This window comes from Sorex araneus, chromosome 2 (assembly GCF_027595985.1).
Source record: "Sorex araneus isolate mSorAra2 chromosome 2, mSorAra2.pri, whole genome shotgun sequence".
Lineage (NCBI taxonomy): Eukaryota > Metazoa > Chordata > Mammalia > Eulipotyphla > Soricidae > Sorex > Sorex araneus.
The window spans coordinates 289,259,016-289,286,212 of record NC_073303.1 but is presented as its reverse complement, the minus strand read 5'-3'; the positions used below and the strand labels follow the sequence as shown (position 1 = coordinate 289,286,212).

The 27,197-nt window shown below is 38.9% G+C and overlaps 1 protein-coding gene across 3 annotated transcripts in view; it reads left to right on the top strand.

Moving 5' to 3' along the window:
• The window catches only part of LPP (LIM domain containing preferred translocation partner in lipoma), a 729,416-nt gene extending 702,942 nt beyond the window's left edge, over window positions 1-26,474 (top strand). For all 3 annotated transcript variants that reach the window (XM_055129532.1, XM_055129531.1, XM_055129533.1), the window contains 3 exons: window positions 10,360-10,538; window positions 18,502-18,622; window positions 22,136-26,474. In XM_055129532.1, coding sequence (XP_054985507.1) covers window positions 10,360-10,538; window positions 18,502-18,622; window positions 22,136-22,264 — 429 coding nt within the window. In that variant the 3' untranslated portion in view covers window positions 22,265-26,474. The remainder of the gene's footprint in view (window positions 1-10,359; window positions 10,539-18,501; window positions 18,623-22,135) is intronic.
• The last annotated feature ends 723 nt before the right edge of the window (window positions 26,475-27,197 follow it).

Sequence of the window (27,197 nt, the reverse complement as noted above, 5' to 3'; positions counted from 1 at the left end):
ACTTTAGGACTTATTTCTAAATTTTAGAGCTAGTTTGTTTAGTCCAAATATACCAGACTATCTCCTAAAAACGTTCCTCTAAATCCATGTTAATAGTCACACAAATGTTTTTGTTTGTGTTAGTCTGACACAGATGCTCATCTCTGGCAGTGTTGAGTTCCCCTTCACCAACGCTGTCCGATACATTGGGTTTGTTTTGATATTCTTCCTGTGAAATGAAAGTTTTGATGTAGGCGTACCTGGCACTTAGATAATGAAGATTCTTGTTATAATACAACAGTAATTCCAAAGAGACTCATAATGCATTTTTTAAGTGCTAACCCAAATCTCATCTAGAACAGGATCCCCAAATCATATGCTACTAACACATTGACTGTTCCCTCACCATTTAGAAGTAATTACTCTCTTCTCTCTGCTCACATCCCATATTACTCACGCTTCTATATAGCAATTTGTTGTGCCCTTTGCCTCTAATCAGTTACTTCATAGAATAGTCCACTTCTACTACACTATGTACCTCTGAGGGCAGAAATGGTATTTTTGTCTTTTTTCTCTTCCAATATACCTGCCAAGATGTCGAACACTCTGTTCCACCCTTAGGGCTTTCTACAGTGCTAAATTCAGAGTGGAGGTAGTTACGTTAAGATGAGACTTATTTAAAAAATAAATACATCTTCAAAACCATAAAATTGGATTCAGAGTTCTGTCTAAAAAATTGACAGAACTGAACAAAGAATATTAATTGATGATCACGATCACGAAATCCTGTTAATCACTGATTTCTCGGGCGGGCTCAGTAACATCTCATTTCGTCCTTTCCCTAAGATCTTAGAAGTCCATCTCAACTTGGCCCTCCTAATGATGTTGCACTGGGGGCTCTTCAGGGTCAGGGGAATGAGATCCAGCTTATTACTGGATTTTGCATATGAATACACCATGGGAAGCTTGCAAGGCTGTCCCATGTGGGCAGGAAACTCTCAGAAGATTGCCAGTTTCTCCCAGAGGGAGAAGTAGGCTAAAGATATCTGCTGAGAGCTTGCTTTTAAGTCTCTCTCTGGATGTTGGCTATTGATGGGATTACACACACCTGGGTTCCTCTGCCGGCACCTTCATACATGAGGCCTGTCCGAACGTGTGGAGAGGGGCCTCCAGCATGGCTGTAGCAAGGTTCCGATGGTCTTCGGCGACCAGGAGCTCTGCTCAGGGTGGGGAGGGAAGCTGGAGCCCATCGCCTCCAAGGGGCAAGACAGCCAGGCGTGCGGGCAAGAGACTCTCTCAAGAGACAATATCTCTAATTGATTATATTGTCTAGAATTTTTAGTCAGATTTCAGAGCTTTAGTATTTTGGGGGTGAGGGGGTGTGAAGGTGGGGGACATGTGGATATCCTCAAGGGTTAATTCTGGTCACTTGGAGGAACGTCTGTGGTGACAGGGGTTGAACTGGAGCTGGCTGCATAAAATACAAGCCCCATCCCCATAATATCATCTCTGGCCCTCAGAGGTATAGTTGGGTGTTGAGGGGGCAGGAGGGAATTATGACATTTGAAAAAATCTTTGTTTGTTTTTAGGCCATAATGATTGTGTTCAAGACTACTGATGGGACACAGGGGAGACTGTATAGGGTGCTGGGGATCTAACCCAGGTTAGCTGAATCCACTGTATTATCTTTCCAGCCCCAAAGATAAAACACTTTTAAGGGTACTTAAATAGGATGGTAATATCACTGTACTATCTCTCCGACGCCAAATAAAAAACACCTTTAAGGTTGTAATGTCATCTAAGATATAATCTAGTCTTCCTACCTTTACAATGTCAAGTTTTGATCTATAGTGTAGTCATTTCGATTCTGATTATAAAATACAGAGGCAAGGAATGTCCCTCTGTTTTAGTCTGTTTAAAACATAGCGATGCAAATTCAAATATAAATTTAAATGAGAGTAATGATGGAGGTGAAAAGGGACTCTTGGAAAGTGTAAGAAGCTTATTTAGAAATGCCTGCCCCACTGTAAAGCAGAACTTTGGAAAATGTTGTTGCCTGTAGAAACCAATATTTGTATACCATCAATAAACACACCACTAACAAATACTGGAGGTCTGACTATGAGTAGGTGTGGTGTGAGATAGCAGAGGCACTCTCTGTAGAATGCATATTTGATAGACCAATATTCTAATTCAAAATCTGCCACTGTTTCCCCTCCTTTTCATGCAATAGATTCTTGAACATGTTTGTATTCTTAGAATAAAGGTTTTGGACAACATGGAGAAATACCTCTAGCTCTCAGGCTCTGTCCTTTTACGTTCTTCCTCTAGAAGTGATTTTGTATTTTTGGGATGTGATTCCTCAGTTGTTTTCCTGAACAAAGAATTGCGGAAGAGAAACACACGAGGAAAGCTGAAAACTCTTAAGCTAAAATAATCACTGAAGATTTTTTTTAAGTAATATTTTCTAACTATGTGCTTTATTCTTACCTCAAGCAGAGCAAAACTCTATCTTGAATATGAGATGCCACTGTTATCTTTCCAAACATTCTGTTTCAATATTGCTTTCATTCTTTAAAAAAAGAAATAAAATGCAGACATAATATAAATTCCTATTTTAATTTTATGAAATGAAAATCTTAACATTTCTAAATGGCAACATTTATAGTCTTCTGAATCTTCACATGCTTAAGTCTATGTTTAAAATATTCAACATTAAAGACACCTAAGGAATTTACAAATTCAAAAGTATTGTTTTCTTCACCATCTAGGTACTACTTATTGCTTACATTACCTATATTCTTCATTTATATTTAGATTGATTCTTCCTCTTCTTCTTCTTGTGGATAGAGATTTATTTATACAATATTCAAGGACAGAAAAGACACAACCAGATTGTATTTCTAATTTAAAAGCAGTTGCATTGAGTATTTTTGAGGACAAAATTTGGAAATTTTATCTTTATTTTTACTTAACAGTTTTTAATTCTTTATTTGGGGCACTGTGGTTTACAAACTGCTATTGATAGGGCTTCTTACTTAAAGTATTCCAGCACTACACCCTCCAAGTAGATCTCTGCCTCCCTCTATCATTGTCCCACTGTCCCACTGTCCTTCACACACCCACACCCTACCAAAGACAAATTCTAAGTATCTGTCGCCTTTGGGCATTTGTTATCCCCTATTCTATTGGTTCATAGCCTACATATGCAAGATAGCTTTGTGTTTCTGCCTCTCTCCTGACTAATGTCACTCAGCACAATACTCTTCTGCTCTATCCATGTGGCCACAAATGTCATGATTTCATTTTTTCCTTATATCTGAGTAGTAATCCAATGTGTCTGCGGGCCACCACAATTTCTTTACCTAATCATCTGATCTTGAACCCTTGGGTTGATTCCAGTTTCAGGCTACTGTGAGTAATGCAACGATGAATGTAGGAGTGCAGGACCATCAGTTTTGTGTAGTTCTCAGTCTATAATTTTTTTCTCACTTTACTTAAAACACCATGGTTTACAGAATTGTTCGAATTAATGTATTACAGCCACTCAGTATCCCTACACCAATCTCACCACCACTCCCACCTTTCCTCCACTACTGACTCCCCTCTAACCTGCCCCCCTGTACCAAGCCCACAAAAACGATAGCACAGTGGGTAGGGCGTTTGCCTTGCACATGGCCAACCGGGGTTTAATTCCTCCATCCCTCTCAGAAAGCCCAACAAACTACTGAGAATATCCCGCCCACACGGCAGAGCCTGGCAACCTACCAGTGGTATATTCGATATGCCAAAAACAGTAACAACAAATTTTACAATGGAGACATTACTGGTGCCCACTCAAGCAAATTGATGAACAAGGGGACAACAGTGCTACAGTGCTAATTGTTACCACTAAGTGACTAACAAAATGACCAAGAAATATTTGCGTGGAAGAAAATTTGTGAATATTGTATTTCACCATGGAGACATTAAGTCCGTTTCTTGGGGTTTATTAAGATCTTGTTGCAAGTTAAGCCTGTCGTGTTAATGTTTTGTTAGTTAAAACAAAACATCCCATCCTATCTGGCATGCTACTATTGGGATGTCAGTGTTGCAGAGTTTGAATATGTCTCTCAAAAAAATTCAGAATTTTTAAATGGGTAGTCTGGCTGGAGGCATAAAATGGATTTTGGGTGTGGGAGTGGCTACCATGGCTTTGGTAAGGTGGGAACTGGCCTGCCCCTCCTCCCAAGGTCACCCTGGGGGGTCTCAGCCAGAAATGTGCATGCAAGAAATGTTTGAGGCTAGTTGCCCTCTTTTGAGACTTATTTATGGATCTCTGGAACAAGACTAGTAGATGAGCTTACTTCATTCTATAATTCTTAATGCTATTTTTTATGAATCTCAGTGGTCCCTCAGCTGGGCCCCATTTTTCTCTCCCATTAACATTCCCCCCTCTAACACCACCATTATTTCTAGACTAAATCTTTTAGTTTCTGTTATAGTTGCTGTATAACCCTTACTAGTAATATTCAAAAACTTACCAAAAATTAGAGACGTCTTCTAACAAAACCTGGAAATTGCCCAAGCACATCTGGGTCTCAATGAGAGGAGAGTTCAGATAATGTGGGGAGACAAGGCAAAAGATGATGGTCCTTAGTTTTTGAGAAATTAGTGTTTCATTGACTTACTCTTTGTTAGTGATGTTAAGTCTTAAGAGTAGGAATGAGAAGGTCAGGAATTAATGATATAAAGAGTAAAAGCAAAATAGAAGTCACTTCTGCTTGACATGTTATCTAAATCAACCAAGAACTTTAATTTGTTGCACCCTCAGTTGCTAGAGGCAGGCTAACTTTTTAATCCTACGGGAATGTTGTGGTTTGAGACATTGTCTTTGAGACTAATGCTTTGGCATCAAGCTTAGGTCAGGCACTTACATTGCAAAAATTAAAACCAACTGTGGAAGTTTACGCCCACCCACCATCCCTGCTCTAGAGTTCTCCATTGAACTGCATGATGTCTTTGTTGTGACTGCATCATAAGTTAACTCTCCCCTCTGCCCAGAAACCTCCTGGACTGTCCACAGGTATAGGGCTCAGAGAGACTCTTAACTTCCCTGCATGCAAATGTCTATTTGAGAATCCTTTTCCTTAGGAACTCAAACTCTGGCTACAGCTCCATGTAGGAAAGGAAGATAGTCATAACCCACATAGGGAAAAAATTGACAAAAACTATTAAATCAAGTCCACTATATCCGGCACCATCATAGAAGCATCATATAACCTATGGGGGTGGAAAATGTAACCTGTTTTGCTTGGAGTATAGCAGAGGGCAGATGGGGGAACATTGTGGAGAAGGAGTGACAAGCTTAAGTTGAAGAATGAGTGGGTATTCTCAAGGCAAAGAAGGATGTGGGGTAGTGGGGGTCCATAGGAGAGCATAGCTTATTAAAGAAATCTCAGACAACTGAGATAGGGAGCCGGAAGATGCACCTTTGGCAGAGTCCAGTCAGTTGCTAAGATGTAAATTCATAGTTGGGTCACGAAGGACTCGGTGATTTTGAAGCTTCTTATGATGCGTGTTTTGCCCTTCCAACTTCCCTAGCTACCTCCACACGCAAGATGTGGTATGAGAAATGTTCTTCCCCTTATTTCCTTGAAGAATATTTTCCCATTTTTCTGAAAAAAATTTTCTTTACTGGTCATTCCAATTTGAACTAGTTTGGGAATGATCAGGAGAAACAGTACAGGGGTTAAGGTATATAACTTGCTTGTAGGTGACCACTCTCCAGTTCCCAGCCCTAAATTATCCATAAAAAACCTCATGTCCAACATAACCAGACATAGCAGTAGAGACCCTGAACAACACTGACGTAGGCTGGGGAGGTCTTCAGTGCAGTAGCACCCAAACAGTACCACATCCCTGGGCCCTCACATTGAATTGCTTTACTTACTGAGAATCTCTGGGGAGGCCTCTGAGCACCATTTTGGAGGTCCACAAATAAATTAACTACAAAATATATGTTTGTGATAAAGAGTGAATGTTTTTGTCTGGTTTTAAAAGAAGCCTTTATAAGAAAAGACAAAACGATCCCTCATACAAGGACTTAATGTCTCTGCGGTGAATTACAACAATTTACACTTAATTTTCTTCTAAGGAAATGTTTTTTGATCATTCTGTTAGCAATGTATTGACAACAGGTGATAAAAAATAAATTATTGTGGCACTGCTATGGGGGCACGCCTGAGGAGTGGTTGAGAAATTTTGAGACAATGGTGGAGGGAAGCTGAAAATGGTGGCAGGACTGGTGTTGGGATACTGAATGCCTATAATAAATCATCATGAACAAATTTGCAAACTAAAATGTTTATATAAATTATAGGGGTAAAACTTTACATCAGTAAGCCTTACCTACTTCATGTAGACTCCAAAATATATTAGCCCATAATTTCTTTAGAAGTTTTACTACAGACGGGGCTGGAGCAATATAGCACAGCGGGTAGGGCATTTGCCTTGCATGCAGCCAACCCGGGTTCGATTCCCAGCATCCCATATGGTCACCTGAGCATCGCCAGGAGTAATTCCTGAGTGCATAAGCCAGGAGTAACCCCTGAGCATCACCTGGTGTGACCCAAAAAGCAAAAAAAAAAAAAGTTTTACTAAAGACAGATAAGGCATGATTACTACCATGATGCAATCCAAATATAAAATTAAATTGAATACAATATACTTTAGATTCCAGACTTCAGAACTTACTTATGTAAATGAGGGCAAACATTGTATTATATTAAAGGTTTTATTTTCCTTATTTACATAGGTTAAAATCATATAGAAATCAGAAATTTGCCATTACTGATATATTTTCTCATCACTCTTTTGCTATTTCTTAAAGTTTTGCTGGAACAAGTAATATAAAGTAAATTTACTATGTGCCCTAAGGGGACAAGATTGGGGGGTGAAAGGGGAAATGGGGACTTTGGTGGAGGGAGGGTCACACAGGTGATGTTGGGATATTAAATGCCTGAAATGACTATATAATAATGAACAAATTTTTAAATCACATTGTTTTTAATTCTATACATATAGATATATAAAGAAAACAAAAGTGGGTCAGTGAAACGAATAAGGCATATTCCTTGTATGTGGCTCATCCTAGAATCGCCCTTGACCACAGAGCCAGGAGTAATCCCTGAGCTCCACTGGGTGTGGCCCAAAAACAAGGAAGGAAGGGAGGAAGGAAGGGAGGAAGGAAGGAAGGAAGGAAGGAAGGAAGGAAGGAAGGAAGGAAGGAAGGAAGGAAGGAAGGAAGGAAGGAAGGAAGGAAGGAAGGAAGGAAGGAAGGAAGGAAGGAAGGAAGGAAGGAAGGACAAAGCTTTTCTTAGGTGATTCTTGAAATTCTATGAGTAGCACTTTCTGTAACTCCAAATAGAATTCAGATTTCTAACATATAGATTTTCTTTTCAAGTTCTAGATGAGGGTTTATCCAGTTGTTTTTAATATGTAACTAGATTATTTCCTGTTCATACTGATCTATCACAGAGTGATAAAATTACAGTCAGAATTAATCATTGTTTTTCAGGTAGAAATACTGAGATATAGGTTGAAGAAATTATTTGTCAACAGAAAACCAAGTCATTCACTTCATGAAATTTCTTTCTTTCTGCCTACAGAAAAGGATTAACCAGATGGTTCTGTAGACCCTTGGCAGTTAAGACACTCAGATAGCAGGTCCGACTCAAGCCCTACTCAACTCCCTGACATGGGTCCTACCCTCTCCCTGCCCATGGCCTGTTCTTTCCCTGTTGAAAACAATGACTTAGACTTAGACAAACTCCATTGTTTTTCATGACATTGTGAGAGTCTCTACCCTTTCTCGAAAAATATCAGGGGTCCTAGTGGATCAGGGACCTAGTGGATCAGCTAGAAACTAAAAGTAAAGACTATAGTAAGGTGCCTAACTAGAAAATCTTACGATGTCTTCTGCCATTCGCTAGCCCATACTGCTAGTTAACTATATTCATGACCTTTACTTTGTGATGTGTGAGCTTTTCAATGGTTTAAATTTAGACATATTTTATATTGTTTTTCCCTTCTAGCATAAATGTTCAGATTACCTGTCTTTTGAACAGTGCTTCCAATAGATCCAAGAAACTTCCCTTAAACTAACAACCTTAAATAATGTTGCTAGTTTTGAGCAAATGGTCTAACCTCTATACAAACAAAAATATTTTCTGGTCAAGTGCTATTTTGGTTTTTTCTACTTCCTTACAAGCTTGCTTAAAAAACAAAAGTTAAAACCCACAGAGGAGCAAAACACAAGCCTTGGGAAGACAGTCTCTAGCCACGTTAGCTCATATTGCTAGGATGGGAAAAAAGCAGAGTCCTCATTGTCCAGACCATCGTCATCTCTAAACACTCATCTTGTGTTCTTCTGCTATTTTAATTTCACCACTTCAAAATGAGGAGTAAAAAAAAAATAGGTTAATACTTTCCATGAGTTTAGACTGTGACCAGAGGCGTACTAAGTGATTTCAGAACCTCTGACAGCCGCAGCTTTGAGAAAAGGATGGTGATGGATTTACCAGTTCATCTGGGAATGGATTGTAGAATCAGGCCAGTACTGTACTGCCCCAGTAAAATGTAAACTATTACTGTCATTCATTCTTTTGCACACTTTCATCCTCGGCTTGTTGGTACTCTAGGTAGTATAGTGAGTATCGTATGGAATAGAGAAACACATTTTTAAGACATATGTCCTGATAGTGAAGAAATTGAAGTCGAGGGGCTTGAGTGGATAGTACAGTGGGTAGATCTCTTGCTTTGCATGTAGTTGACCCATGTTTGATCTCTGGCACTCCTTATGGTCACTCACCTGAACCTTCAAGAAGTAATCCCTGAGTATAGAGCCTGGAGTTAGCTCTGAGAACCACCAGGTGTGGCCCATAAACCAAAAAGGAAAAAAAGAGTTGAAGTCTAGAAGACTATATAGATGTAAGTACAAAACAGTGAATATTGAATATGTGGAGACATGGCGCTGGGCTGTTTCTCTGCCAGCAAGAAAAGTATAGAATTTTCCTAGGAGCTTATCAAGACTGAACTGTATGAGGTATTAGGGAAATCGGAGCCTAGTCAGGAAAATTCAGCATCAGATAAGGAGCCAACTCTTTGCCCCTTGTGGAATCATATAAGTTGTTGAGAACAGGAAAATTTATATGGTCATATCTGGGTTTTGTGAGGAAAATTGGGAATTGCTTCAAGATTAAGAAAGTATAACAGTGGAGAGAGACGGCCAGTAAGAAAGTCAGTTAAACACCTTTGTTGTAAGTAAGACAACCGCACTTCTTATTAGAGACTCTCGTATTCAGAGGCAATACCACTTAATATCCTCATTCCTTTCAGTTCTGGATCCTTCTAACCAGGTATGCTACCATTTCAGATTTATGACATTTGATAAACTCTGTTAGTCTACACATCTCAGTTGGAACATATTGTATTTTATGTGAGACTTGTTTTGTATACAGCATGAAATTCTAAGGAAAGACGAGAAGTTAGCAATTTCATCTTTCTGAATCCTAACTAAATAAATAGTATTTCATTTCCGAGGAATAGGGAATGAATTTTTTTTAAGTTCAGTAATGCTTTAAGGTCAGATACATTTATTTTCTCAGTTCATTTTTCAAAGCTAGACCTTCTCTATGTTCGACATTTCTGTTAACATTACAATCCTAAAGTTGGAGGTGGTGTTTGAGGCTTTATATGATCAAAATTCCACCAATTATGTCGAATTTTTATTGAGTTCTACAGGCTCTATGGTCTCTGAGTGTTATTTATCAGACAGATCACTCTAAAATGATAGGAAACCTGGTGATCCCAGTGGGTCTCTGTTGATAAATCAAGTTTTAGGAATAAAGGTGACATTCTAAGTAGAAAACATGAGTTACATAGTTCAGCAGTCAATAAACTGTATCCATGAACTGAAATCCGTCTTATCACCTGTTGTTGTAAATAGGGTTTTATTGGAACACATTCATGCCCATTTGTTTGCGTAGTGTCTGTGGTTGCCTTCATGATCCAAAACCAAAATTGAGCTGTTGGAAAAAATTCAGAAATTTTTACTCTATGTTTGCACCTAATGTGGTGGAAGAAAAAAAATGATGGAATTCAGAAGACATATCATTAATCCTAGATTGTCACCTCTGCCCTGCATGACCTTAGAAATGGAACTTGATTCACCTCAATGTGTTTTCCTCTGTATAATAATGACAGCTATTCTGCTTCTATCTGAGTGGTAAGAGAAGCAAAAGGGCCAATGTGTTCTGTGAAGGTGCTTGTTGTGCTCTTTTATGCAAAGGGAGTGTCTCAAGTCCCAGCCTAACATTTATATTTTTCATTCTTCCCCAGAGCACCCTGGAGCAGTGCAGTGTCTGTTCCAAGCCCATCATGGAGAGGATTCTTCGTGCCACTGGGAAGGCCTATCATCCTCACTGTTTCACCTGTGTGATGTGCCACCGCTGCCTGGATGGGATCCCATTCACCATCGACTCTGGCGGTCTCATCCACTGCATTGAAGATTTCCACAAGTAGGCATTTGGATTCTCATTCTTCCGAAAATCCCTGTCCTCTGGAACTCTATTTGTAGGTTGGAGTCTGGGGCATAGAGTCCCCTTTCTCACATAGGCCCTTAGAATTTAATAAGATCGTACACAAAGTTCAATTTCAGGGCCAGAGAGATAAGAGAGGTGAAGGCACTCGCTTTGCATGTGTTTCAACCCCTAGCATCACATGGTCCTCTGAGCACAGAGCAGAGCTCCTCAAGAATGCTGAATCCTCACCCCAAATGTCTTTTGTAGAGTACAGGCTTTGCATGTCTGAGATTCAGAATTATACTCCATATGCACACAGACACACACACACATACATACACCTTTAAATTCATTTATCCCTTTGTGAAACCTGGGGCTCAATACAAGGTGATCTATTTGCTTTCTGGTCTCTGCTTTCAGGCTTCCTTGGGTATGTTCATTGTATCTTGAGTCTATCTGACAAAGTAGACTCAACCATAAAATGTGTGTATTGTGAAAAGGCAGAGCCCTGTGGCAATATTCCCTGGCCTACTAAGAACAAGATGTATGTCACTGTTCAATGTCTCTGAGTGCTTCAGTTTCATCTAGGCAAGCTCGCTAGAGCTAGACTTCTACTTCTCTACTACTGTACAAGTAGGAGCTTGTGGAGGACAGAGGAGACAATCCAGTCCCTTGTATTTTCTCAGGCAGCTTCGGGCCCTTGGCATCAAATTCACACCTTCCCCTTCTTCCCTTGTCTGACTTAGAACATTTCCTAATTAAATAAATTATTTTACATTTAATATAGGATAAGAAAGTATACTTCAAGGTCCATATTTCAAATATTTGGACCTAGAAAACATCTTCCATGTCCTCAATTTTTTTCTTTGCAGATCCCTCATTCTTTTATAATAAGTGGGACTTTCACAAAAAACATGTAACTTTGTATTTTTTTTTATGTTTCATTTGGCCTGTTAGCTCATCTGTTAGTGAATCAATCACATTTGTTCCATATTTTTAGGAACTATGAGTATTGAAAGCTCTAGATGTGACTTTTGTACATTAGCCTTGAAGTTTTCCTTACTTGTGTTTGCTGAGCATTGACTCTGATGACAACCTGAGGTCGTTAAAGCTCAGATGGCTCACCAATATGAGTAGCCCTTGTTTTGGGGTGCTGGTGCACACCCAGATGTCCTCAGGGCCTATTTCTGACTATGTGATCAGGGATCACTACTGATAAGGCTCAACGACCCATACGAATTTCCAGGGATTAAACCAGAGTTGGTTGTAAGGCAGACTTCTTACCCTATAATGCTATACTATTATTTCAGCCCTAAGCGTAGTGTTAAGTTTTCTTACTATGGTCTCCAAAAGCTCTGACATATGTGAGTTAATTTTCATTATTCTGTTGATGTTCAACAACCATGAGGTACTTCCCATAAGCATTATGGACCAGAGACTCATTTTAAAGGTGAATTTTATGACCACTATCTAAGTAGCAAAGAAAGTTTGAAAACCACACAAAAGACAGGAGGCTGAATGGATGTCTTTTTAATCACAAAAAAAAAAAAACCCAGAGGCAGAAATTCTCAACCTGAATTAGAAATGCTCACTTTGAAAGGGCAGTCACAGCATAAATTGTACTTCACGTTATTGATATTTTTAGCTTGTAATTACACATTTAAAAAAACCTGCATCTATTTAAGGAACGTGAAAAGATACCAATGGGGAGTGTGTTTCTGTCACTGTTTCTCTCCTTTCTTAGACTTATCCTAATCTAAGAAAGACTGATAGATATAATCAGAGCACACATGTTTCTCTTGCTGGAAAAGACTGATATATTACACCCCTCAATTAAAACAGGAAATCAATACTGACAAATGTAAGTTTATATCTATGCCATTTATCTTTCATTTCCAGGAGTGGGGAGAATAATTAGAGACTTGCAACTGGTGACATAAGTGTGTGGGTCTGAAAGCTCCAGAAAAGCAGACTTGAGCAACGAAAAGGGAAAAAAAATAATCTCAAATCCCCAACTCTGTACCCCACTAACTCAACAGCATGTTAAATCACAAACTTATTTTTTTAAATAATGTCTGTATGATTGGCAGGTATGTAGGGGAGAGAACATTTTTTTAAATCTTTTCTCCATTTCTACAAGGGAAAAAAATGAGAAAATTGACAGAACTCTGTTTGAGTGCCTTGTGAGTAATAGAAAAAAAGTAACTTGATGTTCACATCAAAATGGGCACTGCATGGCTAAGGAGAGGGTAGATGCAGGGATACAGTATCCTGCTGACAGGTTTTTGGGGGTCCTCATCCTTGATCATTATGAATATATGAGTTTTTAGGGGATGCATTTGTCATTATCTACAGTGTCCTCTGTGTGCCACTTATGTCTTGAGTGCAAACAGAGGGAGAGATGCAAGAAGGAAAATTGGACATATATGCCATGAGAAACCCTATCAGCAAGGATCTAGCCAGAAAAGGAAGAGGTTAAGTGCAGGAAATAGGTGATACTGGGCAAAGACAACAAATATCACCTGGCTAAGGCTTGAGCTGTCAGAGTACGTGACCTTGGTATCTGGGCAGGTGTCTGGAAGCAATGTTTGAAAAGTGTTTTAAGAGGGAAGCCTGGAGATTCATGGCAAAAGGAACAGCTCAGGCCAAAAAAACCAATGGCATGAAGTTCAGAAAAACTCCCCTCCCTTCAAGGAAGATTTGTGTGGCTGTAACTGGAGCAGCCTGGGAATGGAGGTTATGATGAGATGCAGGAGACCCATGAGAAGGTTTTCGCTCTCATGCTTGGTACCTGCCTTTTAAGCCAGTGTTTCCCAAACGCTCACATGCTTATAGATCACCCAGGGTCCAATTCAGCAAGTGTGGGGTTGAGCCAACTATTCCTAATTTCTCGTAAGTTCTAGGCGTTTGAGGAATGCACTTTGAGTAACCTTCTCCTGAAATACATGTTTAAGGCCCTGATAATGACATCAATATAGCCATCCTGTGGATGGCCATCATCCACCAGTGTTAGTTTAAATCTTCTATTAAAACCTTTTGTATAGGTCTTTCCCATGGCATCCCAATTGACTGTTCAAAATAGTTCCCATGAAGACTGACCCTCACCCTATCTCTCTTTCCCTGTCTGCCTTCCCTTTCTTGTCCAATCTCCCCTCTCCCTTCTCCTTTCTTTCTCCTCCAACTTTCTCTACCTCACTTACTCTCACTTTACTCAACAAACATACAACAAAATACACAGTCACATATAAACATTTACCATGACCACCTTAAACCATTTTTGTGATAAATACATATATATTAATAAAATAAGAACTATGTAGAACCTTTCACCTCCAATCTGATTATTGGAATCCTAGTTTATTTCTGTATTCCTAGTGCCAGTACAATGAGCCCTGAAGTATGTTGAAGATTGCAGTTGCAAATATTACACTCATTCATTTGTTTGTTGAATAAGTATCCATTTGTTTGTTGCCATAAAATGATTAAGACCACCCTCCCCAAACCTTGGCTCCATAGCCATGAAGTATAAATGATAAAGGTATTTTTTCATAATGTTATTGTCATTAGATAATAAGGTCAAGTGTGCAGGGTGTCTATCAAGTTACAGCACATAATAAACATTCAATAAATGTCAGTTATATTAACCATCAAAAGTATTTTAATCAGGGCTGGAGCAATAGTACAGCGGGTAGGGCGTTTGCCTTGCACGCAGCTGAGTTGGGTTCGATTCTCAGCATCCTATATGGTCCGCCGGACACTGCCAGGAGTAACTCCTGAGTGCAGAGCCAGGAGTAACCCCTGAGCATTGCCGGGTGTGACACAAAAAGCAATTTTAATCACATTTATTGTTGTTGTTATTATATTCTCAGAGAAATGATTTTTGAAAAAGACCCCCTAGAATTTTTTTATGTAAAGCAACTATTAATATTCATAAAAGAAAACATTCATTAATAACAACATAATAGTAATAGGGAACTGAATATAATACCACACACAGGACAGTGGGAGAGATCATCCAAGCAGAAAATCAACAAATGAAAGGAACAGAAAAACCAAGGAACTGTACATAAAAGACACATTAGAACAGAAGGGCTTAATATATAGCATTCTATTTTTCACAAAATATGTACTTCACAAATGTATGGAGCATTTCCAAGTAGAGACTAGATGTTGAACGCATGAAAGTATCATTTTATGAAGATTAAAATCTTATCAAGTATTAGTTCTGTTTACAATAGTGTAAACAGAAATCAGGAAATATGTGCACTGGTGGAGGGTTGGGTGTTCAATCATTGTATGACTGGAACTCAAACAGGAAAGCTTTGTAACTGTAGCTCAAGGTGATTCAATTAAAAAAAAAAGAAAACAGGGCCAGAGAGATAATATACAGTGGGTAGTAAGCTTGCCTTGCATGTGGCCAACAAGAGTTCAGCTCCTGGTACCCCATATGGTCACCTGGAGTGCCATCAGGGGTGATCCCTGAATGCAGAGCCAGGAGGAAGCTATGAAAACTATTGGGTTGGCCCCAATACCAAGAAAGAAGAAAGAACTTATGAGAAGCAAGGTAGGAAAGTCACACGCGGGGACTAAGAAGCATGCCTTTAATGAGTTAGGTTCTATCCATGGCACTGCATGGTTCCCTGCACATTGCTGGGAACAAGGACCCAAACACTATTGGGTTTAGCCCTAAAACTAATAAGTAAGTAAATCGATTTGTACTCTTGTGAGAAGCTAAAACTGAAGTTAGGAAGATTATAAGTCTTCAGGTGCAATCGGTGGAAGAGGCTTGACATAAATAACTTCCATTTGGACCTGTTTTGACCTTGTTTTTGGACTTTCGGCCTTTGAACACTTTCCCTTGACCCTCAGATTATTTTTTTTAATGATCTCATAAAGTCTACCTAGTGCATTAAAGCTATATGGTGTATATATATATATGCATATTCTCAAATATGACATTCTAACCCCTAGAAGTTTTAACAACCTTTGAAATACAGGCCAAGGAATTAGGTGGACTATGGAAGCCACTTCCTGTCTCTTTGTTCTGCATTTTCCCGTCATGTAAATGAGGCCAATTGGTAGAAAGAAAGCAGAAAGAGTTCAAGGTTTTCCAAAGAGCATGACCCTTCAAATTTGACATAATGGCTCAAGAAACATCTCTTAAAGAGATAAATATTGCAGGAGCTTCATTTTATTAGATAGTGCCTGTCTACTCACTAAAGAATGGTTGTTTCTAGAGACTCAGATAAGGAGTAAATCCTATCCAGTAAAAACCCATCATTTAGTGCTCTCCAAAGGTATGCAAATAAAACCTGCTAAAATAGACAAATTCTATCAGGGGCCGAAGCAGTAGTACAGCAGGTAGGACATTTACATTGCACGTGACCAACCCAGGTTTGATCCCAGCATCCAATTTGGTCCTCTGAGCACCACCAGGAATAATTCTAGAGTGCAATGCCAGAAATAAACCCCGAGCATCACCAGGTTTGCCACCCACCAAAACAAGGGGGGTGGGGAGTATGGCAAATTCAATGAAATATATTTACTCTAGAGGAGTTAATATCCTACTCGGATAGTAAAGAAGTCTTATGATTATAAGCAAAAGGCAAGACTTACTTCTAACCTAGCTGATTCTATTCCCAGTGTGTTTGGGAAAGGAAGTTTTGCAGTTGATTCCAGAAGCCTGCTTATTTTGCTACTGATGACCCAGATTCAAAAATAATCAGGTAGTCCAAGGCAATTTTTTTGCCACTAAGTATAAACTTCTTGCATAAAATACCAATTATAACAACTTTGATTACTGCAGCAGTTGTACCATGATCCTTTTAATTTTTCTTTCATAGCAATCAATTGATCTGCTGCTTAATTCATATTTATTTAGATTGCAGCCATACAGATGCCTTTTGGGTGCAGCCAGGAAAATTAATATGTACATATAGAGTATAATGTATGTAAAAATGCTTTGACAACCATAAAGTGCTTTGCAAAGTATTAGATTACTATCATTATTCCTTTTTAAGTCTCACTACAAATAGATAAATTTTAACATCATTAATCTTAAAACCATTACCATAAAAAAAAAAACTGAGTTGCACAGTTTGGTGTTTTTTTTTTAATCTTTTCACTTCCTATCCATGTCCATTTCAAATCATGTCTCATTTCACACCTTCACAAATGCTACGCAGAATATGAAGGAGATACAGATGGAGGAATGGCCTAGATTTCTAGCCTATTAATCTGTTTTGTGGGGAAAAAATTACTATTAGGGCCATCAGTCACAGGAGTATTATCAGGTTAAGAAATAGTTAAATTTTGGGCCAAGAGTCAAGTCACTGTCACTGTCATCCCGTTGCTCATTGATTTGCTCGAGCAGACACCAGTAACATCTCCATTGTAAGACTTGTTACTGGTTTTTTTTGTTTTTTTTTTGTTTTTTTTTTTTTTGCATATTGAATATGCCACAGGGATCTTTCCAGGCTCTGCCGTTCTGGCGAGATACTCTTGGGAGCTTGCCAGGCTCCTTAAGAGGGGCGGAGGAATCGAACCTGAGTCGGCCTCGTGCAAAGCAAACACCCTACCTGCTGTGCTATCGCTCCAGCCCAAGAGTCAAGTAGTAGAGCAAATACCTCGCATGTGTGAAGCTCAAGTTTGATTTCTGCCATGACAGGGAACCATGAGAGCCACTGGGCATGGTCCTTATGAACAAAATTAACCTCAGACGCATAAATTTGCTTGTACACATGTAAGTGTTCATGTATTCAATACTTTAGGGAGTGGTGAAATCATTTAAAATATTAATCAATTCATAGCTTTTTTATTTTCCCTTTTATAGCCAAAAAAAAAAACACAGCCAAAATGTAAAACATGCAGGATTGCCCATCCTAAGTTGGTATAAAAATATATATAAACCTGTTAACCTCTAAAAAGAGAGATTCGAGGGACAGGAGAAATAGCTCAGGGTTCAAGGCACTTGCTTTGCATGTAGCCGCCACATGATACCATCTGGCATCACTCACTTATGGTACCCCACGCACTGCCAGGAGTGACCCCTGAGCACAGAACAGGGAATAAACCCTGCACACTGCTGGGTGTGGCCCCCAAACTAAAAAGAAACAAACAAACAAAAAGAGATCATTGAATTTCCCTGTGTTAGTTCCTTGCGTTCAAGCTACTTTTCAAAATGGCTCTCATTAAGTGGACATGAGGCAGAATTTCTGACCACAAAATATTCCTCACGAACCTGACCAACAGAAATTCTGTACTTCATGGAAGGATTTGGATAACATATTAAAATTTTATGGTACATATCAGAAGCTAGAAAGGGACACCAGTACCTGTGTTCTCGCCTCTCTGTAGCCTGCCCTACCTGGGGTTAGAATTTGTAACCACAGACACAGCTTTCTTTGCTGCCTTTTGTTTTCTGAAGGATTAGGGGTATAGGCGGGTACACAACCTGCAACACTTAGGGGTTACTTACTCCTGGCTCTGCACTCAGGAATTATTTCTGGAAGCCTGGTGGTGCTTGAGGGACCATATGAGATGCCAAGGAGCAAACCCAGGTTGGCATGCAAGGCAAATGCCCTACACCACCATCATCCCCCCCGCATCACCCCGTCCTACTTTGATGTACTATCACTCCTGCTGGACTATGCAGCTTTCTAAATTATGAAAAGCTTCTGAGACTCTCCATGCATAGACAGTTGGACCACTCTCCCACTCCCCAGATGTCACAATATTTATTGTCTGAAGGAACATCAAGAATCACCACGTTTACCCCCTTTATTGAACAGCTTAGGGAGCAGATCCAGATAAGGAAAATGGCAAAGCCATACAAGGAGATTCAAATGTCTTAGGAGTCTCTATATACCATTCTTCTCATGCCTGTGCCTCATCTCTTTGTTGGTTGGCTGTGTTCTGTGTCTCACCAGAATTACATCTTCTTTTTTTTTTTTTTTTTCAGGAAATTTGCTCCCCGATGCTCCGTGTGCAAGGAGCCTATCATGCCTGCCCCGGGCGAGGAGGAGACTATCCGGATTGTGGCTCTGGATCGTGATTTCCATGTTCAATGCTATCGCTGTGAGGTCTGTACTCAGCACACCACACCCACTGGGGCATGGCAAGCTGAAATCCCTTTCGAGCTGGGGTTTTATAAACAGGAACAAGAATCTGAAACCACCACTAATGTGCCTATGTTCAAAGAATTTGGATTTTTAAGTATGACATGACCATTAACATCATCTTAAAACCCCTGATACACAAATTTCAGTTGCGCAAAAATGTTTTATTCTTTTAATTTATACCCATGAACATTTCAATTAAGTGGTAGTGATGTTGGATAAGTCACTTTTTTGTCTCAAATTCTCCACATGTCAAGGCACTGTACGTTCTTTTAACATGCCCAAGTATGGCCCAAATACAGCTGCAGAAGTTAAATAAAAATTGGTCTATGGAATGACATTGTAGATCATCGACTGTGACATTAGTTGAAAATGATACTGTTGTTTATTATCATTATGTTGAATCTTTAACTTTGTTAAGGGGCAAAGACACCTTTATCATGTGTTAAGAAGAAGAAGAATCCATTCCCTTCATAAGTTTGGAAGTGTGTGTTCATAGTCTGATAATGGAGATCCATTAATTCAGCAAGCACTACCTGAGCACTTAGATAGTAAGTCAGATGACTGCTGAAAGCAATAGCAGTTATGCAAATAAAGTACCATGGGATACATAAAAGATACCTGTAATCCAGGATAATAAAAAGACACCTGTAATCCTCGAATTGACAAGGAAGTGCTCTTTGGGAAGGCCAGGTGGTGGTAATACAACAGAGGGCAACAAGTCTTTCTCATAATCTGAGATTCAAAAGGGCACCACCTTCAAAAAATGATTTTTAAATATTTTCTTTCCTGGCATAAAATGTTTTTCCAGTTCCCTCTTTTGTATGACTTTCTTTCCTCCTACTTTTACTTCTTGGTGCCTCTATTTTCAGTTCTCTGCTCTGAAAGGTGTACCCGAACTCCCTTATTATGACATCCCAGTGAGACTTGCTCATCTGGTCCCACTAGAACCACTTTTCTGAGACCAGACTGATAGTACAGCAGGTTAGGCGCTTGTCTTGTATGCATCAACCCAGGTTTGGTCCCCTATACTGCATCTGGTCCCCTGAAAACTGCCAGAAATGATCCCTGAGCAGTGGGTGTGGCTCCCAATTAAATTCTTTTTTTTTTTTTTCTTTTTGGGTCACACCCAGCTATGCTCAGGGGTTATTCCTGGCTTTGCACTCAGGAATTACTCCTGGCGGTGCTTGGGGGACCATATGGGACGCTGAGGATCGAACCCGGGTCGGCCGCGTGCAAGGCAAACGCCCTACCCGCTGTGCTATGGCTCCGGCCCCCCAATTAAATTCTTAAAAAAAAGAACCTTTTTCTAAAACACAGGCTAGTGGGAAAGACAGAGTATCTCCCACCCTACTTTCATTCCTTCGCATCTTAGATTTAACTGACATCCCCTTTTACGCAGTATCCATTGTTGTACTGTTCAAGTTGAATGTCTCTTTCTGTTATTAAAAAAAAAGATAATATTGAATGAGTCAACATTTAAATTTTACACAAGGTTTTATTACTAATGGGAACAATACAGTCCAACTATCACCCTGAAAACTGAATCAGGCTGGAGCAATAGTACAATGGGTAGGGCACTTGTTTTGCATGCAGACAACTCATGTTCCATCCTAGGCATGTCATATGGCCCTGACAAAAATGATACCTGACCGAAGAGCCAGGAATAAGCCCTGACACTGGCTGGGTGTCAACCAAAAACAAACATTAAAAAAAGTCAACTAAATCATAATAGATACTTGACAGATCATTTTACATTAGGAGTTCAAAGAAACAAGACCTTCCAACCTTCTTCATATACTTGATATCCATACCAATGGGCTTTAATTTTTTAATGGTTTTATTTTTGTGCTAAAATGTGCCTTTTGAGGGGGCTGGAGTGATCGCACAGTGGGTAGGGCATTTGCCTTGCACATGGCCGACCCGGGTTTGATTTCCAGCATCCCATATGATCCCCTGAGCACCACCAGGAGTAATTCCTGAGCACAGAGCCAGGAGTAACCCCTGTGCATCACTGGGTGTGACCCCAAAAGCAAAAAAAAAGTGCCTTTTTATCTTCATAGAATTATTAAATAATAATTTTGTTAAATAATAGCACTGTGTTCACTTTAAAGTGTGCAACTGTTTTTTAAGAAACAGCACTAAGTAATGGGAAGAACTGAGAAGATAGTAGAGTATTGTTTAGTCCTGCCAATTAATCCAACCCTGTATCACAGGACAAGCCTGTTTTCTCTCTGCCTTCACTCCCCATTTCTAAAGTGAAGGGGTTGTATTAGATGCCACTATATGGTTCATTTGAGCTGCTAATATCGAAGGTGTCTAAGGTTGTAACACTGTGGTTGACCATGAACTTTTTGAAATACTCAGGTGACTACAGACATTAGCTCATTAAAAGCTCAGGCCCATGACATTTGCGAAATTTTCTATTTTCTATGAGAAGGTTTTATTTAATTCTATCCCTCATTCTCCTGATTGCCTCTAGAGCTGCAAAATATTTCCATGTTCACAGTAAAGTTTCTGCTGCTGCATTTTGGTGACTATTTGATCTTCAATTTCATTATTTGTCAGAAGCAGACCTGGGTCTAGGCATATAACAGTTTTGATCTTGAGAAGGAGTTTCCACTAATGTTTACACCACGGTATTTTCCTTACTAAAGATAATTCCATTTTCTCCAAAATGGCCGGCATTTAACAGTACTTTCCAATAGGGAAACACTTTCCAAATTGGACCGTTAGAGTTACTATCAATAGTCGTATTATTCTTCACAGTTAGGTAGCTTTTTGTATTGATTTGAAATATATTTATGTCATTTATCCTGTTTGATCATCCCAATATCCTGGTGTAGATAGAAAACACAGAGATATTTTTTAAGTGGCTATTGTCCTTAACCACAGTGACCTATGCTGTGTTAAAACTCGTTTCTAAATACCACTCAACCTCCTGGAGAAAATCCAGCAAACCCTTGTGCTCCACAATTTTAGATTTTACTTTCTAACACCAATTGGAATAAGTATGCAGAATTGTCCATGCCCCTTCTGTTTAACAGAATTTTATGGAGCGATAGCCCAGCGGGTAGGACGTTCGCCTTGCACACGGCCGACCCGGGTTCGATCCCTCTGCCCCTCTCGGAGAGCCCAGCTAGCTACCGAGACTATCTCATCGATTCGGCAGAGCCTGGCAAGTTACCCGTGGTGTATTCGACATGCCAAAAACAGTAACAACAAGTCTCACAATGGAGACGTTACGGGTGCCCGCTCGAACAAATCGATGAGCAATGGGATGACAGTGACAGCGAATCTCCAATTCATCTTAACTCCAAACATACTATACTACCTAATGGGTAGTGGGTTGGTGATCCATGTAAAGGACAAGAGTAAATGGCCTCTTTATAGGAGCCCAGAATGGGAAGCTAAGGAATTTCCTCTTCACCTTGTAGCTTATCTTGTCACTTACATTGTTTTGTCTTCATTTCCTAGGACTGTGGTGGTCTTCTGTCTGAAGGGGATAACCAAGGCTGCTACCCTCTGGATGGGCATATTCTCTGCAAGACCTGCAACAGTGCCCGCATCAGAATGCTCACTGCCAAGCCCAGCACTGACTTTTAAATTCAGCCACCTGTTTAGCTGGTACTGGTAGCACTGAAGTGAAAAAGAAACACAAGGGAAAAAGAAACACAAATCAAAAGAAATAGGAAAATAGAGGAAGGCAGGCAACCTATGGGATGGACTCTGTTCTTCACTTACTACTAACCTTTCTTTAGAAATACATAGATGATAAGATTTCTTTTAAGTTCTCACCAAAGGCACATTTCACATTGAATCCTGTAGGACCTGGCTGGGTCTTTGTTCCCAGGCACGTCCACATTTTTGCACAGATTATGGTCCATCCCATTCACTTCTGCATTCCTGAAACTTTTAATACGTATGCTTTTCATCAGGTTGAGTGGCTGTTTTTAGTGTGATATTTGCTATCCTACGTACAGTGTTTCCTGGGTGAGTCTGCCAAGCCACAGGTGCTTTTGGCCTGGGAGGCTCCATCCTGTCCCTGCCACATTGCCTGCCATCACAAAAGCTAGCCATTCTTTTTCTATCTATTAAAAAGCAATGTCTGCTGCTTTCAATTAGTCATGCGCCTGGTGGGGAGGGGGAAACATAAAGCACACTAGACATTTCAAGCCATACATAATTTCACTTGTGTAGTGAATAGATTAAGGCAACCCGAATTTAATTTGTAACCATCCACAATGAAGATTGAGAGCCACCAGCAGTCAGGCCTATTTGAAAGCAGAAATCTCCAGTTTCGTTTTTAAAATGATACATGAGTTTGGAGCCAGGGCTCAGCTGAAGGAACCCATGTCATGCACGAGAAAATTTCAAGCCTGATCCCAGCGCCTCAGGGCCCTCAGTCATTGCTGGTTGTGGAACTGGTGGCCCCAATGCCACAAGGCCCCAAGTAGCAGCACCACAGTGCCCGGCCTGAGAGTTGAACCCTCTGGCCTATGAAGCAGATTATCTCTTGGAGCGGTCTCTCTGCTCCCTGAGTTCTGCTTGGAAAGCCAAAATAGACAAATAAATGTGGGATTTGTGAGAAAAAGCATTTTAGGGGTGTGTTTGAAAAGCGATTATTAAGCCATAGTGTTATCTCAAGATGTTCCATGCTACCTAGACATAATAAGACAAACTAGTTTTACCTGAATAAAACACTTTGAATACTATCCCATTTTTCATCTCTGAAATATTGCCATTTTTTTCTAATATTCAAACACAACCACTGAAATTGTTTTTTTTTTTCTCTTAGAGGAAGATAGCTATAAAGACTAGCTTGTATTTTTTTTCTTTTTTTTTCCTCCAGGGCCTTTTATCCTAACAATTGCAAATCAGTGCATACCAAGTATACAAAATCAACGGTATAATATTGTTTAGTTTACTTTAAGAAGACATGAAAGTTTGAAGAGGTTGTGAAACCACAGTTTCATTATTGTTGTAAATCCTCCTGCAACTCAAATTACATATTGCAGGAGACATTTTCATATCATCAATGTGACATTTACACCACACTTTAAAAGACAATCACTGAAAAAAAAATGCCTTTCTGAGCTAAAAATATACAGCATCTCTGCCTGAAATCTTTATTCAAACACTATTGGGCAGTGAAATACTTGCTTGCCAACTATAGAACTATATTTCTTTAGGTTCTAGCACATTTGTTTTTAAGAGAAAGATGCCTTTCTAATGGCAGATCTGCCATTTTGTAAATTATTTTGATTTGACATTTCTTCAATCTTTCTTCAAATCTTCCACAAGAATATACTTTTAAATTATAAAATAATTTACATATTTAAAGAGCCTCAAAAGTATAAATAATAATATAATGACTATCCGTATACATTAATGCCCTGTTTAAGAAATCAAATATAAGAAATAGTTTATTTGATTCTACAAATTTCTTTTTCATGATTCGAAAGTGACAGTTTTCTAGTGTGACTTCTTAATTTTAATACCCAGAATAAAAGGGAAACATAATTTGTGCATGTTTTGAATCAAAACTCATGCCTCAGGGGCTGGATCGATAGCACAACAGTGGGTAGGGTGTTTGCCTTGCACACGGCCAACCCAGGTTCAATCCCCAGCATCCCAAATGGTCACCCGAGCACTGCCAGAAATACCTGAGTGCAGAGCCAGGAGTAACTCTGAGCATCACCGGGTGTGACCCAAAAAGCAAAAAAGAAAAAGAAAAAAAGAAAAAGAAAACTCATACCTCAGGAATTCCAGTTAAATTTATTGCTTTAGTAGAAATAATCATAAAACTGGTTCAAATCTTTTTAATAAGAAAGTCTTGAGTTCGTGATTGAATCCTATAGCTCATGGAACATCATGATGACTCATTTACTTTGATCACTATTAGAACCACCTAAATTCTTTGATTTTTTTTTTGGCAATCACTGTTCTTTTCTTGCCTTGCTATACTTCTCTTTAACCTTTAGTTTCTTTTCATGTGAAATACAGTGAGATAGACTTTGAGCAGCATGTGGGTTGTAAGATATAATAGCAACTGCATTCCTGAATTTCTGTCTTGTAAATGAAGGCCAGATCAGGCTGTTGACCTCAAAGAGCACTATTAGAGAACCGGGGTGATAATTTGATCAGCCTGAATTGGTTTTTAACTTGTTTTCAATGAAATTCATGGAGACATTGTTTTTAGGGCAGAAGCTAAGAGCCTAGTTTATTGAGAGGTGGATTTTATCTCTTGAAGGGCAGCCATATTATTAAAAATGTTGCCAAAATAGAAAGAATTTATAAAATATGTATACTTTAAAAATGCAATAACATTCTACTTGCTTGTTACATGTAAGTCCTTATGTAACTGAATGTTTACATGCCCTCCCACAAGGAAAATGCTATCAAAGACCCATCACTGTGGCATTACCAGAATACTGCTTGCTTACAGTCCTTATCATGCATTTTTATCACATAACCTCAGAGTATCTTTACCAAAGATTTTTAACTAAATATCCTTTTTAATATAGAATTATTATACTTTTATAATAATGAATGTGCACACATACATATGCAGAAATATTTAGATTTAGATTTTTTTCTCTTTCACAAGGTATAAGGAAAAGGATCCTATAATATTTTATGCCAGGATTTCTTAAATATATGATTTATATTGCCTTTTTGTTTTTTCTATTAATCCTTTGTTTAAACAATGCCAAATCACTTTTACTTTTAACATGAAATTTTGCCAATATTAGATATGAAGATCATATTGCATTGATTATAATTATATTGTTTATTGATATATTGTACTGACTGTTATCATTTAAATACATAAATAATAAAAATAAATCAGAGTCTATGAAACAAAGTTTGTAAAAAAAATGCTGGTTTAAAACTTTTGTCTAAAACTCAATATTGGATATCTCTGTGTAGCATGAGAGATGTAGAAAAGGGGAGGAAAAAGCCACTATGTTCTGGGCTCTGCAGATTATTTCAACCTCAGATATTTTGTTGTCTCAATCCCTACTCTAATTGACACCATATGAAGTCCTATTAGTAAGGAAAATTGCTTTAAATTTTCAGTTTTCCATTGTGTCCTATAATGCATTCATACTTTGACATAATGAACATTTCTGCAGCTCAAAGAGAGGCGGGCTATTTTTCTTGTCATTAAAAAATGATTGTTTCTGTAGGCAAATCTTCTCTGGTCAGGACTGTTTCTTGCACTTATGCTAATTAGTGCAACAGAGTTATCAACACAGTAATTGTTCTGTCACTATGAAATGTTCTACAAAGTTTGTGATAATGTATGAAGTATATAATACTCTAAGCACATTTAAAACTGTAATTTTAATATTTGGGTTTAGAGTAAGAGAGAGAGCACTTTTACCGTGGGGCTATAGTAGATGATTTATGAAATACGAACACAAATCTGAAAGCATAACTCAACAGTTTTCTTAGCTAGTAAAAAATCCTAATAAATGTGAACCAGCCAGGAATAACAGTGTTATTTCTATTTGATATGGTTTGGGCTTCTCCTGTCAAATCTGTGTCGGCTGCCCCTGATCCTCCCATTATCAAGTTTTGAAGGGTGTTGGGGAAATTATGGCAGCTGCTAGAGAGATCAGGGAAACACTAGGGTAACCTCACAGCCTCTCACCATTCCTCTTGGCTTGGAAAAGCTCTTTTTCCATATACATTTCTAGAAATATTGCTATTCTACCTTAGTATTTCACATTTGTAGTTTAAACAAGCGATTGTCCATCTGTTGCCTAGAGCTACAGTACATGTGTGTTATGAATGAAATATGACAGCATGTTCCATACCCTGCTTAGCCATCTGTAGGCAACCAGTAGGCTGAAAAAGATATACCTCTGCAAAATGTGCCTCTAGTCCATTTCCTAAGATAGCTCATTTGGTGCACTTTCATGGAAGACAATTGGAGAGCAACATATATCTGTGCCTTATTTTAAGAGAATCCTTACATTGCTATAAATAATCTAGAACATAAATAACTGTCCCCAAAATATGCTCATCATAGGCTGGAGTGATAGTACAGTGGGGAGGGTGCTTGCCTTGCATGTGGGCGACCTGCGTTCAATCCCTAGCACAACATATGGTCCCCTGAGCACCACCAGGAGTAATTCCTGAGTGCAGAGCCAGGAGTAACCTGTGCATCACCAGGGGAGTGGCCCAGAAACCAAAAGCAGATATATATATATATATATATATATATATATACGTATATATATATACACACACATATATACATATATTTATAAATTCATCAAAAAGTCAAACAACTCACTTTTTTATCTTACTGTATTTGAGTACTGATCCCTTTTGCCTTGCATCTGGAGAAAGGAGTACTTCATGAATATCTGAGTTGGGAAAATATTCACAAGGTGATCTACTGAAAATGGTTAGTGATTATGTTTGGTCTTACTTTGGTTTTACTCAGCTAATGAGAGATTATTTTCCCCCTATGGTTACACAAGTATTAACTTTCACAGTTTTGATGTATAAAGTTACTACACCT